The sequence below is a fragment of the Triticum dicoccoides genome, chromosome 4A, assembly GCF_002162155.2.
Source record: "Triticum dicoccoides isolate Atlit2015 ecotype Zavitan chromosome 4A, WEW_v2.0, whole genome shotgun sequence".
Classification (NCBI taxonomy): Eukaryota; Viridiplantae; Streptophyta; class Magnoliopsida; order Poales; family Poaceae; genus Triticum; species Triticum dicoccoides.
The window spans coordinates 574,663,623-574,679,517 of NC_041386.1; the positions used below are offsets into that span (position 1 = coordinate 574,663,623).

The 15,895-nt window shown below is 44.0% G+C and overlaps 1 protein-coding gene across 1 annotated transcript; it reads right to left on the reverse strand.

Annotated features, from left to right (window-relative positions):
- Positions 1-2,056: 2,056 nt before the first annotated feature.
- LOC119286866 (putative 3,4-dihydroxy-2-butanone kinase) lies at positions 2,057-11,155 on the reverse strand. The gene is made up of 20 exons (XM_037566335.1): positions 10,959-11,155; positions 10,765-10,838; positions 10,620-10,683; positions 9,046-9,158; positions 8,907-8,954; positions 7,990-8,061; positions 7,813-7,902; positions 6,851-7,024; positions 6,666-6,749; positions 6,052-6,107; positions 5,171-5,301; positions 4,708-4,800; positions 4,229-4,293; positions 3,734-3,877; positions 3,607-3,650; positions 3,267-3,350; positions 3,112-3,179; positions 2,877-2,989; positions 2,709-2,804; positions 2,057-2,518 (listed from the first exon to the last, which is right to left on the reverse strand). Exons 1-20 carry the CDS (start codon positions 10,996-10,998, stop codon positions 2,387-2,389), a joined length of 1,785 nt encoding a protein of 594 aa, XP_037422232.1. The 5' UTR covers positions 10,999-11,155; the 3' UTR covers positions 2,057-2,386.
- Positions 11,156-15,895: the final 4,740 nt, after the last annotated feature.

Genomic DNA, 15,895 nt, shown 5'->3' on the forward strand with positions numbered 1-15,895 from the left:
AGACCGTGGGCGTAAGTCCATAAAGAACAACATAAAAACGATTTACAGAAAAGATGTCCTAGCTAGAGACAAGGCAGGTGATTAGGATTGGGATTAGATAGGCTTCACTTATTACGGTGTAAGGAAACAATCACGTGAGTGTTCTCCCAAACCCTGCACGCCCTTAATTTTGCCAGGTGTACTCGGGTCCGCATGCTCACAGTCAGTGCAAGTTAGCTAATCAGGAAGCACTAACTAGCTGTGACAGGCAAGAAGCAGACATTATCCAGATTAGATATGCAGAACCCTAAGCAGCAGGCAGCATCCTTGCCCTGCCTGTAGCTATCGCAGAACAATATTCTATAGCACCAGCCAAGAATCTCGCTTAATTCCCAGCCTCTCTTTCTTTTGGCTAAGCTTTTCTTGCATTATTATAAGCTTTACGGTGATGATTTAGCTAATACTTGAAAGCACTAGCTTTAGACAAATGAGCAAGCACAATGATCGTACTGCGTATCTACATTTTATTGATGGTTGTATACTTTACAGAAAAAATACATGAAAAGAGATATTACCTACTCAAAGGTTGGTTACACCACCCTTATTGAGCGCACAATGATTGGAATATGTAGTCGAACTTCCCAACCATCTAACATACCACATAAACACGTATGTGCCATGGTAATGTCTTCCATAAAAAAAATTCCCAAGAAAGGTTCCTTTACCTTGACAACTCGTAATCACCTTTTTATTTGAACCAGATGAATGGCATTTTCATTCAAATGGTATATTGAGGTGATACAACCGCACTGAACAAATGTAGAACCTCTGCATAACATGATGCACACAACAAAAAGAAATTTTTATTTTACAAGAAGAATAAAAATGTCATTTATCAATAAAGTAGCATAATTTTTTTAACAGAGAAGTGGCATCTAGTTGGTAGAGAGCGGTAAAGCTTCGTCCAGGAAGTTAATTCGGAACTCAAGTACACTTACTACTGAAAACTGATCTATATATGCATAGAGTAAGTCCATTAGTTCTCAGCTAAGCGAACCCAAGCGGTTCCATGCCTGGAGCATTTACTAATTATTAGGTGCACAATCGTATATATTGTAGGAGTAGCATATTATATTACGTAATCAGTTCCAAACATCCAATTTAGTTAGTACAGTTAGTTCATAAGCAATGTTCAATAAACTAGCCAACAGGTTAGCAGGTTTCTTTCGAATGATTGTCCAATCACTCCTTAGATCCTATGAGAAACACTCGCGGATCATGTGCGCCGATCTGTAGGTTACAACTGCAGAAGCTGAAGACAGTATAATTCTTTACTCCTACGTCGTCTCAAACGCAAGCAGTTGCTGTATGTATGTACATTACGCTTGCACGGGACGCCTAAGACTGAAATCACATAGCTCAAAGAATAGACGAACGCCCTCTTCGGAGCCCCTCCACTCCACAATTCCATTCCCGGAGTTGGTGAGAGTTACAGTTAAAAATTGCGGCGCAACTATTTCCTGGCTTCACAGCTCTCAGAATTTTATGGAGCTGGTGAAATTCCGAACAAGCCTGAAGTCATCAGTTTTAAACATTATTCAACCAGTTAGGATGACAGTCCAATAATAGGCTCTGTAGATATCCTAATTTTCGTTGGTTGTAGTTATTTCAATACATTTGCTGATTTCATTGTATTGGATGATGATACTTGTGGTTTAATAAATATGGTTGTGTGGATCACAAATGATGCAGAGGCTGGAGATATTCCTCCTAGAAAAATTAGTTTCAAACATTGGTACCTAGGTCTGCCTAACTACTCCATTAACAATGCACACAATTAGCTACACAATGCACGATTCTCACCTAGACAATCTTAACCATTCTTGTTACCTTGTAATGCAAGTTTGAAGGAAACTATATAATTAGTTATAGCAATCCAAACAAGATGATATATTGTATTTTATATTTTTGTTTATAAAATTGGAACACCAGGTTTATACCTCTAGAGTTGGCCAGATGAGCACCTTATGTCTAAAGCATCATTGTCATCCAAAAATCTGCGGAAGGCTGAGAAAAATACTACCGTCAAGATGAAAAATTGATGCGGTTCGGGCCATTCAGGTAAAATAGACAACAATCATTAATCTTCAACACCATTGACCACCCCACGCGGACACGCAGACAATAATCACTTCGCCAGCAAGGCAAAAGCATACTTTCACTCAACCTTTGTATAAGTCTACGAATCCTTTGAACTGCTCTCAGCACAAAACAATACGGAACTCGATTTCTCGGCCCATGCAAAGCACAAGCGGAAATCAAATCAGGGGGATTGACAAAGGGCCCTGAGGATTTCGCCGTCAGTATAGTATTTTGGACTGTGAATGAGGCATAGCATGCACTACTACTAGCTTTCTGATGCATGCAGCTTGTTCTTCACCGAAAGCGCTGCGGCCCGGTACCATGCAGCTGCAGCCATTGCTCCTGGGTCAGGAATTGAAACCAGATGGTCGGGAGAGATGTACGATGACCGTCCTGCCTGCAAGTGCAACCGAACCTCATTACTACAGGAACGGGCATAATCAAAGGGAAAGGCACAAGAATACAGATTTTAGTGGAGCTACAGTTGCACGAGCTCAAAAAACTTAAGAAAAGCTTTTGCTGAACGAGACAAGGCAAGTTATAGGTTTATATTTCTTCTTAAGCAAGGGCCAGGTGAAAGATCATACCTTTGCTTGCATTTGTTTAGTGGATTCAGCGCCAGCTGATGCTGCTTCAGAAGAAGCGATGAATGCAGTCACCGGATCATCCCCAGCTTTAAGAGACTGTTCAAGCACAATGAATACATCACATAATTAAAGATAATACTGCCAGAAGAGCAAGGCTTGGGAAGTAACCTGTTTCAAAACTGTAGAAGCGGGAATCAGAGCATCCAACATTGTGCGATATCCTGCTCTGGCACCACCATATTTGCTAACAGCAGCAATAGAGGCTTCTAAAGCATCAGCCCCTGCGGAAAAGCAGCATACTTTGTTTAGTATGCACATTTCTTGATAGTTGTCTCGGATCATAATGAAATATATGTTGTTTCTTAAGCTTTCAATCATAATGATTGATGAACATATATCTTACATTCATATGCCGTAATATTTTTGTTTTGTTTTAAGCTTGCATATGCAGCCTTGCAGAGTATGTCATACCTGAAGCATAGTATAGAAGAATAATTACTTGTGTTTTCAATTCTGGTCAATAATGCAACAAGGAAAGGACAAGCACAGATTTCTTACAGGATTCCACTTGTTCCACCCATCACCTTCCGGATTGTTGACCCAATCTCATTTACTGTTCCAGCTGCATCGTTCAGATGATAACTGGCAAAGAGGAAAGTTGACTTAAAATATGCTAACTGGTAAAGAGGAACTGGCAAAGAGGAAAGTCGACTTAAATAAGGTCAACTTGTATGGATGACTGGAAAACCCCAGCCAACATAGAAGGGTTTGAATGAAAAAACAGGACCATGACGCAGAAAAAAATGCTGTCCTTAACCAGTGAATCTTTACAAGAATTACATGCGAATACTAGGTACGGGGAGTCGCACATCAATAATATGCATTGTTTGTAACTTACCATGTTTTCATATCTTCAAGAATAGCTGTTGCACCTCTATACATCTGGAAAAAAAATCAGCCAGTAATGAATCTTAAAACAGCTCTCATCGGACAAACACTAAGTTGATAAACCCTACTAGACCTACCGTAGTTCCACAGTCACCGTCACCGACTTTACTGTCCCAATCATTTAGGTTATCCTTGAGATCAATGAGTTCTTTAGCAGCTGCTTCAATAGCGGCCTCCAACATACAGCCTTGCTTGCTTAGTTCCTGGCGTTCTGAAAGAATCTGCAGAACAATAGCTAACCATCATGCTTAAGAAATTGGGAGTGGCAACTGACATGCATATTCCAGTATGGTCAAAACTTCACACTGGTATTTGCTAAACTTGCTGTCAGACAAGAAAAATGTTTTCATAGTTCTCCTTTTTATTACCACTGTGTTCTCCTCACCTTTCCTCTGGTATCTTTAAAAAAATTGCTATCTAGACAATAACTGGAATAGACCTTTATAAATACAACCCATGCAGAACCAGTCAATAGCATTATGAGGTTCTTGTATAGTTGTATATTTCTAAATAAAAGCGAAGGTGAACCTACTACCAGCATTACAGCCTCAGGGAAGAGGATTTTACTTTACCTCATCATCCTTCATTGAAGGTGATGGTGGTACTGGAACCGGGAATTTTGCTGGTGGGCGATTTCCTACAATAAACATCATTAGAAAACTGGTGGTTGGACGGCAAAAATGTTGTATCAGAGCTTAAAGCCTTCTTTTGTAACAAACTAATACTAAATGATGTGTGATAAAACCAAAAATATATTTAAAACGCTGGTAACTTCGCACTCTACATTCAGTTCAAAAAAAAATCCTGCTATTTTCTGCACCCAAACTAGCCTGGTTCTGCAGCCTCCAATTAAAGGTTGTACGGAAAGAGTTTGAAAGTGTAGTTGTGCTAAAGATCACCAATAACGTAAACTTAAGTATTCTCAAAAACAAAAGGCTAGTAACAGAAGGCACAGAACTAGAAAACCCATCACATCAAAAACCTAGAATACAGATATTAGTGGCTAACGGCTGCAGACATGCAACTAGTTTTCTGCTAGCAAGATAACTACCTTCAGAACCAACAGGCCAAGCTGGAGCTTTAGTGGGAGCGTCAAGTCGCTGCAAAATGTTTTCATCTGATCGCATAATGGTGATAGAAAGTCCTGCAATGAAAACATAATTTAAAGTATTTAATATATGTCATTCATAATAAACTAAGGAATTAGCCACAAGTCAAATGATTGCATATCCGATGAAAATGCAGAATACAACACATTAGCAGAAAAGTGAAGTGGCTAGATAATCAGCAATTGGTCAAATGAAATTAATGCGGATACATGTTCAAGCAACCACCCAGATCATCATAATATATGTGTGATACTAATTACTCCCTCTGTAAACTAATATAAGATGTTCTAGGTCACTAAAGTAGTAATTAAAGTGGAGAGATGTTCGTAAAGCTTAGCCACAGATTATCTTAGGGCCTTTAGCAGATATCAAGGTTCTCTTAGAAAGATCCATACAAGAACTAACCAGCCATATCAAGTGATGTCATAAATGTGCCAGTGTAGACTCTGTCAACAGCAATCCCATACTCCAACTGTAACTCAGGGACCGCTTTTCTTGCTGCAATCATAAGCTCCATGACAGGAGTAGCACCTAATCTGTAAGATGGTATTAGACAACAAAGTAACATGACTTACTTGATTCATAATGTAAACAATGCAGATAAAGGAACTGATACAGTAATGCACCTCCAAAGATATCAAAGTTTGCCACAGTAGATTTATGGCAGTGATTAATATGGAAGATGATTGAAGGGGAGCCTTGGCGCAGTGGTAAAGCTGCTGCCTTGTGACTTGAGGTCACGGGTTCAAGTCCTGGAAACAGCCTCTTACAGAAATGTAGGGAAAGGCTGCGTACAATAGACCCAAAGTGGTCGGACCCTTCCCCAGACCCTGCGCAAGCGGGAGCTACATGCACTGGGGCTGCCCTTTTATTAATATGGAAGATGATTCATGGGTAAAATTAACAACACTTAGTCTGAGTTTGACAGTTGGTCCTAGTTTCAGACCCCTTTAATCTTACTGAAGCCACTGAGAGATGGTATTCAGTCCCCTAAAAATGCTAAATCAATGTCTGCTTCAGTCCTAGCGTCACATACCAGTCAGTTTCCTGGGGATATTTTCCATTGTAATAGAAATGGATAACTAGATAGATAATGGGCATAGTCGAATTTCTCCAGAACCGACATCTTAAGTACTAAATTCTCTAATCACTGTGAAAGCTGCAAATGGTGAAATACATTGCAGACCCATATAACTATCCTAGTCATATTCAGTATTTGTGCTGGTAATTTTCTGATGGTAAAAATCAACTCTTAAAGTAACAAAAATGCTCAGATTTGTAGTTACCCATTGATTAGGAGAACAGCATTGCTCCCTCTTGTGATAGGAAGATACTGAGTTTCCTGCAAATACGAAAGACCACACAATAAGCAAAAGTAACAAGACTAGTAAATACAAGTAACATTAGTTGGCAGAAACACACTGAAACAGTATCTACGAAAATTAAACTTTATACCAGGACAGGAACAGCACGAGTTCTCTTTCTTACTGAAGGCTACTGTCCTTTCAGCATTAACCTTAAGTGCTTGTGAAATGATTAAATCAAGGTAAACTGATGCCATGGAAGGAGAGTCCCACCCAAACTTTCAACCCCCATTCCACTCCTTTCCCTGGCATTCAAGCAATGGCCTCTTTATTACTAGTAGGACCTACCCTAGTTATTTTCATAACCTTCTGCAAACTTCACCTTTTGGTATTTCAGAACAAATTATAGCTAGCTAAGCTTAGCTTAGTGTTGAATTTCACAAAGAATAAAAAACATGATTTCATTGTACTCAAACATGACTGATAAAGATTGGACAGATGTCTAACAACAGTTCAGTGCTTGCAGTGAACTAAAGGAGAAATGGAGAAACACAAGAGAGGATAGAAATAAATAAATTGCATATCACCAACCACACCTGTGATAGTATCTGCTTAAGAACATGTTCGACCACCACATCAACCGTCTGTAGCTCAACAACAGCAGCACCAGGTTCTCCATGCTGGGAAACAAATCAGATGCTTACTGTATTTGGAAAAAAATAAAGTTTGCAGCTCTTGGGTATACTGAAAGCAAACAATTGTTGATGCCGTCTAGACTTACAATTCCAAGGCCAAGCTCAATTTGCTCAGGACCTAAACGATCAGATGTCACTTGCCCAGGCAACGTGCAAACAGAAAGTGCTACTCCCATTGTACCAACAGCCTCAGATGCATGTTTTGCTTCTGCAGCAACATCTGCAAGAGATAAGCCAGCATCTGCAGCAGCCCCAGCAACCTGTAGAATCAAACGAAGTGAAGACTTCAGAGAACAGCAGGAAATATTTACAACAAGGCATTGGTTTTCTATTCAAGTTAGGATGACCACAAAATGTTGGTGGACACTGTCACAGCCCAAGTTCGTGAGAATGTAGCGATGAGGTGGTGGCTGCACTGTGGCACTAATGACATCGACAGGGACAGGGTATGTGGAGGAGAAACCTCCTTTGATGAGCCTGAGGCTTACACACTAGTCCATTATATGTATAACTCCTTGGTCCACAAGTCAGATCAGATCCTTCCTAACAAACCCTGATTATTTCACATCTTACTTAGCACTAACCTTTTGAAACTAACTGACAAACATATTAAGCAAAGAAATAGAGGTCGCAAAGCTAAGCCTCATGCTGCAGGTTAATGGACATGATGCACATAATGCTGGCCTCACATAGTATCAATTAAGACAACCACAATGACGGAATTTGTTCACCACATAGTATCAATTTTATTAAGTACAAACAGGAAAAAAGATAGTGCCTCATCAGTCAAAATAATTCCTGGTTAATGTCTGCTACTATGATTTCCTCATCTAGCAGGCTAGCACCTAATAACTAGGCACCATCAGTTTGTTTAGACAAGATACAAGCTGGTCAAACCAGAAAAATGCATGAACAAGTGGTAGATCTATTGGAAGGGATTTTCCTAGGTGCATTGCTTAACAAATCAAGAAGTGTAACACAGCAGTAATCACCAAAATGCATAAAACAAGAATCTAAAATCGAAAAGGCAATGGCCACAATGGAATACCTTATGCACAAGAATTGTTCCTGCTAAACCTCTTCTACCAGCTATCCCCCGAGGCGGGGGAAGGGCACAATCATCTCCAACAATTACCATCTGCAATTGGTGGATAAATGCTGATTACAAGCTGATTTTAATATGGTATGCTATACTAAGGTCGTAAGATGTTATATGCTCATCAACCTCTATCTTATAGCCTTCAGATTTTGCCTGCTCAGCAGCTAATCCAAAATTAAGTCTATCACCAGTGTAGTTCTGCAAATGTCCAACAACAGAACGTGAGTACAGAATGCAGTGTACCTTGGAGAACAGAATGTAGTGCAACTAGAACAAAATACAATAACAGAAACAGAAACAAGCACTACAGATTAAATTTTTGGAAAACAACACCAGTATAACAGCACCACACATGCATCTATAGCCAAGTAAGCCCCAGTGGGCAGTGGCTAGGTTTTTCCTTTTTGAGCATAGGTCAAGGATAGCCTTCATCCAATAATCAGTAGAGAATGGTGTCAACATCATAAATAAAAAGATTTTAAGTGTAATGTTTGTTCTCTTTGACTGTATTTCTCACCTCAAGAACATTTCCTCAAAATAATTATAATACTACAAATAAATATTGAGGGTGTTCCCTCCATTCCTTCTCAGTCTTTCACCACAGCTAGTGTCTCCAGGAGCTTGCATAGCACTTTGAGCAGGAGAGAGACCACAGACCTTCACCGGTAAAATTGCCAAGAACTTAACAAATATGCAAAATTCAACCCCCAAGTCAAATTCTTAGCTCTGTACACTCTACACAGACAAAATTGCCTATCAAGAAAATCCAATCGACCATATCTACAGCTAGCAATTTAGTTTGTCCCAAGTTTATTTTCAGGAATCTGTGCTAAAAGTTGAGCCCCCTGTCCATCCATAGACGTATTTGTCTAAACAGTACACAGAATTAAACAGGTGAAGAAAACGATAGGAAATCTTTCTGAGAATCAAATTGGCATTGATCAATCCCAACTTCGCAAACATCAGATAAAGCAAACTTCAGATGCATTATGTTGTTCCTATTAACTAATGAATGTCCTTTCATAATAGAAACTACTGAGTACCTTTATTATCAGAAGGCATCCCATGGTGCCCGTTACAGCTCGAATAGCCTACAAAACAAACATACAGTGCAAAAAATGTGAGCTAGAGCAATCTTAGCAGTGAAAGCAGGCTGACACAGTTTTATTGAAAGAAACATACAGCTAAAATAGAATCAACAGGTGGAGAAGCAAAAACATCTCCAGAAACAGCAGCTGTCAACATTCCTGGCCCAACAAATCCCGCATGGGCTGGCTCATGACCACTTCCACCACCTAAGAATAAAATTAGTATTATAGTACAGATAAGATTGTATTCTATGGTCTCAATAATATAAAATCCTGGCTAAAAGTAAGTAGTTGACATGTTTGTTTATGCAGGAAGAACAATAATCTATAAGAATATCGACTTAACTTTTGTATCAGTCATCAGAAGATAACATTTACAGCTACCAAGAGTAATAGCAGACTCGGATGCATATTTGCTAAATCTTTCACAAATACATCAGAAGATAACATTTACAGCTACCAAGAGTAATAGCAGACTCGGATGCATGTTTCCTAGGAACCAGTTCACAGTTTGGTAGAACCAGCAGAAAAAATTTCATAAATAAACAGTAACCACAGATAATATTCAAACTGAGTACATTCAAGCTGTAGCTCTGATGTATCATATTACTGATGACAACTAACTCATTGCAGGTTAACCTCAGTACAGGTTTTTCATGAGAGGTGGGTGTATTTACTCTTCAGCAATCGTAAGCAAAATTAGATGGCTAGTTTTGTTCAATCATATCAGCTATATTAAAAATGAATGAGCTGGTAATAAGTAATAGACTACAAGCTCATGAATGTAGGCTCCAAGTCTATTGCTACAAGATGTACAGGCACCTTGCAATAACATAGCTCTAGTGTCTAGGCATAGTTCAGGCACAAAGACCAACACAGTGCCCCACATGCCCTACACGCCTCTCGGATAATATAGTGGTAACTGTTGAGGATAGAGGCTAACAGATCACATACTGTCAGTAAATATGGTAATAGCGCATTCTACTTTGTTCATCATGAAATCTATGAGTGCTACAAATTTTGGGTTCACGAGAAACATGAGTGTTCAATACAACTCTTAGATGAGCAGTCTATGCATACATGAAAACAGTGTGCAAACAACACAAAAAACACAATGGATCTTCCTGGTGGGGACCACAATGCACCACCTGCACATGGGCAAGAAGCATGCCTTTTCTATCAAAATGCCACAGGGTGCAGTCCATCTAGGTATACACTGTCCTGTGCCCTCCAACATCAATAGCACCAAGCACAGATCCGAGATTGTACTCGTGCCGTACAATGAACCTCGCATTTTGAGATATCATGTAATCGTAAGCAACCAAGAGTATGACTGCCATCATACATTCATACTACTGCAGAACTTGCAAAACTAAAAAGGCATCCTTATGCTGAACTCATTAGAATTTTCAGAATCGCATATAAAACTAGATATGCGAGATGACACGCTTCATTGGCAAATTCAGTCAGTAACCAGCATAAAGAGGCAAACCCTACAAACGTTGTAAGTTGTGATCTCCAAGCTGGGTCATACCATACATACTGCATTTTGCACAGAGAGCAATCAACATAACTTTACACAGAGAGCAATCAACATAAAAAAGAACTGAACATTTGCACCAAATGAAGCATCGCATTCACAAGGCCGAGTTCCCAACAGGGACGTACCTGAGATGACAGCAACCTTGTCATAGGCACCGCCCACAGCATCAGCGCGAAGAACAACTTTAATCTGCACACATTGTAGGGGAATTTCTTCACGGAACGGTCCCAAGCATCATCGGAACCATTACCCAGCGAACAGTGTTCTCACCTCAGGGAACCCGTCCAGGTACTGCAGGCCCGGGTAGGTCTCCACCAGCCCCTCGATGAACTCAGTCACCACATCTGCAAAAGCGGGACCGACCCGAAGCCCCGCCGAGGGCAGCGACGGCGATTAAACCCTAGAATCGACCAAAACCCACCGGAAATCGGCGGAAAACGGAGGGGAATGGGCGCGGGGAGTACCGTCGGGGTTGTTTATGAGCTTCTTCCCCTGCAGAGCCATGGCGAGGGGGAGGCCTCCCGGCGGCGGCGCGCGCGCGCCCCGGCGATCGCCGGCGGAGAGATTGGGGTGGGGGGAGAAGCGGGGGGCGAGCAGTACGAAGCGAGTCGCCGCCCCTGGTTCCTGTGGCCTTTTTCTTCCCCTTGCTTGCTCGAGTTGAAGTGGGGTGGGGTGGGGAGGATTATCCTTTTATAGCCGCGGATTAGCAGTCCACTGACGAAATGGATAACGATGGAATTACAGTCAGGTCCCTCTTTTGGTAGAACCGCCCGCTCGGAATTTACACTGCAATTACGGCCCCCCCTCGTCTGACGTGGACTTCTATGCGTTGTTTCCAGTTTTCCATTTTCATTGTAAAGACTGAGATAACGCATTGACGATGGGCAAATATACGCTGGTTACAAATTAGGGCCAATGGAAATGAAGGAAGAAAATAACTACTGTGTATTTCGCCACAGACAAAAAAAAAACGGTTCACCGTACAAAATGGGAAAGATTTAAAATCGGTCCACTGGCTGAGCGCCAGGTCGGTCGCTTGCAAGCACGCGCTTGCCTCGTGGGGCCCACGCACCGCTTTGTCCCCTCTCGATATCTCTATCTCCACCGAACAACCTTATCCACGCATTTCCGGGCGTTGACTTCCTCGTTTGCTTCTTCCTATCTCTCCCCCGTGCTCCTCAGCCTCCGCTACGGTCAAACCCGGTTTTCCTGTGCCTCCCCCAACCGCCCTTCCCCTCCTCTCCCTCTATCTCTCTAGCGCTCCGTTGACACCCCACTTCTTCACGACTCTTGTGATCCCCGGCACACCTTCACTTCCTCTAGACACCTCCTTCCATGGCTCCGCTCTGAGTCGTTGCAAGGCTGACAGGGGACACGTGACGCTGTCAAGCAGCAAGCCCTCGACTGCAACGTTGTTTAGAAATTCGGAAAAAAATTGTATTTCTTCATAAACAAAAAGGAACCATCCACTTTTGAAAATGGAAAAGATTTAGAATCGCCGACCGGCTAAGCGCCAGATTGTTTGCCCACCCACACCTGCCTGCCTCCCGGGGCCCATGCACCGCTCTGTGCCCCCTCGTTATCTCTATCTCCACCGAGCAACCTTATCCATGCATTCCCAGAGCATTGACTCCCTCTTCTCTTTCTTTCTATCTCTCCCACGTGCTCCTCTGACACCGTTGTGGTCAAACCCGGTGTTCATGTGCCTCCCCAGTTAGCCAGTCCCCACCCTCTTCCTCTATCTCTCTGGCGGCTCCACTCTCCAACGCTCCGCCGACACCCCACTTTCTTCATGGCTCTTATGCTCCCCACCACACCTTCACTTCCTCTAGAGACCTCCTCCCATGGCTCTGCTCTGAGTTGTCGCAAGGGCGATGGGGGACCCGCAACGTAGCCAAGAAACAAGCCCTCAACTGCAGCGCTGGTTAGAAATTTGGAAAAGAAAAATGCTATATTTCTCCACAAACAAAAGGAACCATCTAATTTTAAAAAATGGGAAAGATTTAGAATCAGCTGACCGGTTCAGCGCCGGATCGTTCGCCCGCCAAGACACGCCTGCCTCATGGGGCCCAAGCACCACTTTGTGCCCCCTCGTTATCTCTATCCCCATCGAACAACCGTATCCACACATTCCCAGGCGTTGGCTCCTTCTCTTTCTTTCTATCTCCCCATCGTACGGGCTCCTTCACCACCGTTGTGGCCAAATATGGTGTTCGTGTGTCTTACCAAGCCAGCCAGCCCCCTCCTCTCCCGCTATCTCTCTGGTGGTTCCACACTCCAGTGTTCTACAGGCAACCCACTTCTTCACGTCTCTTGTGCTTGTCATCGCACCTTCACTTCCTCTGAAGACCTCCTCCCACGGCTCTGCTCTGAGTTGTCGCAAGACCGACAGGGGACACGCGACGCAGCAAAGCAGCAAGCCCTTGACCGCAATGTTGGCAGGGGGGTCTACGCACTACTACAAATCCCTTGATGTCGCGTGTTTTAGGCTACCGATTTTCCACAAGCAGTGCTGCAAGCAGGTGGAGATAGACGGGCATTCACTGGAACTGTTACGACGAACACCCACCAGTACTTCGACGAGAGAGCCTACCATTGCTATGACAACCGACCACCAATGGAACGGGGCGTGTGGACAGTGACGCTTTGTGCTGGAACCTACATTCAATAGTTCATCGACGGTGTGCTAGAGATGTTGCTTTTGCCCGTGGCGAGCTGGCCATGGTGGCAGGTTGAGGCTTGAACCGGAGACCACTCATATTGGAACCAACTTCAGGCATGCTCGACTGACGCCTCAGCCTGCTGTGACCCAGCGATGGCACACTGTGATGCTAGAACCGGTGGCTCGGCGTGCTGGAGCCGCCGCTTTGGCATGCTGCAAGGAAGCAAAGGCGAATGATGATGCTAGAACGCACATTAGCATGATGCAAGGTCGTATGAAAATAGCCCGCGAGTTGCGATTGGTGTTACGGGGGAAACCATGAGGTCGTGTGACAACTGCTTTTGTTGTTGTTGTGATAGCCTCGGGGGAGATCATGAGGTTGTCTAACCATCGGTTGCTGGGAGCAGCACTTCAACGATGGTTGGTTAAGCGATGCCCGATGCCCCGAGGGTTTCGTGCGCGAGCATTACGGTGGGAAGAGAAGGGGCGTGGGGTAAGAGCTTTTTTTCTTCGAAAATGATGTCGATACGAAGCAAGGGCTGATTTGATGGCTAGGAGGCGATGCACCGGACAGTGCAAATGTGACCGATCGAGAGCTCATCTCCATCAGCCGATGCCTGGTTTCCCCCTTGCAAATTGCAATCGGGATATGGTTTTAGTATGGTCTTTGGATTCCACAACACCCTCCTACCTCTTAACCTAGCCACGAAACATTCGTCGTCTCTCAGATCCTCCCTTCCTCCATATCTCCACCTACTCCTCCTGACAAGGTCGGTGATTCCCTCTTCTTAGCTTGTTGCTTCGATGATGACAAGATCCATATTTTGCGTATTTGGCATGTAGTTATGACTAGATTTTTCATGTCATTGTGGTTTCATTCAGATGACGGTGTTCATGTTACCCCAGCTTTAATGTCGTCTAGGAGGCATGGTCGACGACATTAAGGATCTAGTGGATTAGTGTTGGTGATGGGCATGTGCTCTCTGGTGTTGTGTTTGTCGTTGGCTTGTTGCCGCCGACATCCTCTTGTGTAAGGGTTGTTCACACCCCAGATGGTCATGAACCGGGTTGTTGGTTCCCACTGGTACGCTAGCCCTATCGTCGGCACAAATCAGGGCACATCCCATATCCATTGTACGTGGTTTGGCTACTAAGGCGACATCAACAAGAAATTGCCCTTTACTAGTCAGTATGGATGAGAAAGTTGTTGATCTTCTCTTTTTTTTCTCCTGTGGGTATTTAGGGTATCTCCAACGCGGACCCTCAAATCGCCCGAAAACATTCGAATCAAGCTGTCCAGACGCACTTTGCCATCCAACACGGTACTGTAACGCCCCAGACACGTCTGCAGGTTACTGGCCTTTACTCCTAGCGGGATCTAGACTGGCCACATAGATTAACACTAGTCTCTCATGTGCACTTTGTCCTCGCTCATGCGCACCTGGGACCAACTTCCCAGTCGATCACCGATCCTGAAATTGCTCCAAGCTGAGCACACTTAACTTTGGAGTTCTTTCCGAATGGGCTCCCGATAAAGAAGGAATTCCTTGTTGGTATGAGTAGTTTATCATCCCATTAAGCCATGCTCTCACATACACCCCAACTCAAAGGAATTGACGTCCTCATCGGGCCACATGAACGTTCCCTCTTGGCACATACGTATGTGCGTCCAGTCCGGCACATGTGCCATGCCGTGTGCCATGACGGGTCACGAACGTCATGCACAATATGACCGCACACCTAACCCACAAACATTCGTCTAACTGTGAGGGTCAGTTCTGTTACCAACTTGTAACACCCCGGACACACCCGCTGGCACCACAAAAAAAGACACATCCATGACATTTTGGGCCGAACGAAAAAATTTATGTCATGCTTATGACACTTCTATGACGATAATTGTGAGAAAACCTGGTATCATCATAGATGTGGTGGGCTCCTACTTCTATGACAAAAAATCATGACAGAAATTGGGCTTTTCGTCCTGGGCGGGCCAGAGATGTAGCTGCATGACATTCTTTGGGCCATCCATGACGGAAAAAATCATGCTAGAAGCTAGGGTGAGGAAAATATCGCGGAGTTCTCGGTTACGGTGGGTGGTCGGGGCCGAGCGATGCACTGTGGTTTGCGCGTTTCTCTCGTGTACGCGCGTGTGTACGAGGCGTTGGCTAACCGAACCCGAGCGATCGCACATTACTGAATCCGAGCGATCGATCCCTTGGCTATTAACTGAACCCGAGCGGTTCATTCGCTGCTGACTAAACCCAAGCAATTCCTTCGTTGTTGCTGCTAATTGAACCCGAGCGATTGATCACTGTTGCTGCTTACTGAAGCCGATCGAGCCCCCATGCGAGACGTAGCCAGTCGGTGTTGGGTTGCCTCTCGATGAACAGTGACCGTTGCTACCGTGCGTGCGATACGTAGAACGAGTCAAGACGTGGTGAGTCGAGCTGGTTGGTTGCTGTGGATGAACAGTTCCCGGTGGGGCTTGGATGAACAGGACCCCGTGGTAGTAGGCTGTTGCCGCTGGATGAACAGAACCCCGAGGAGGCCACTGCACCCCAGCCGGTTGGGGGTGGATGAACATGACCCCGTGGAGGCTCTATGAACTGCAGCCGGTGGAGGCTGGATGAACAGTAGTCGTGGATGAACAGTAGCCCGTGGAGGCTGGAGGAGGTCAACGGTGGATGAACACTAGCCCGTGGAGGCTGGAGTGAGGCAGTAGACGGTGGATGAACA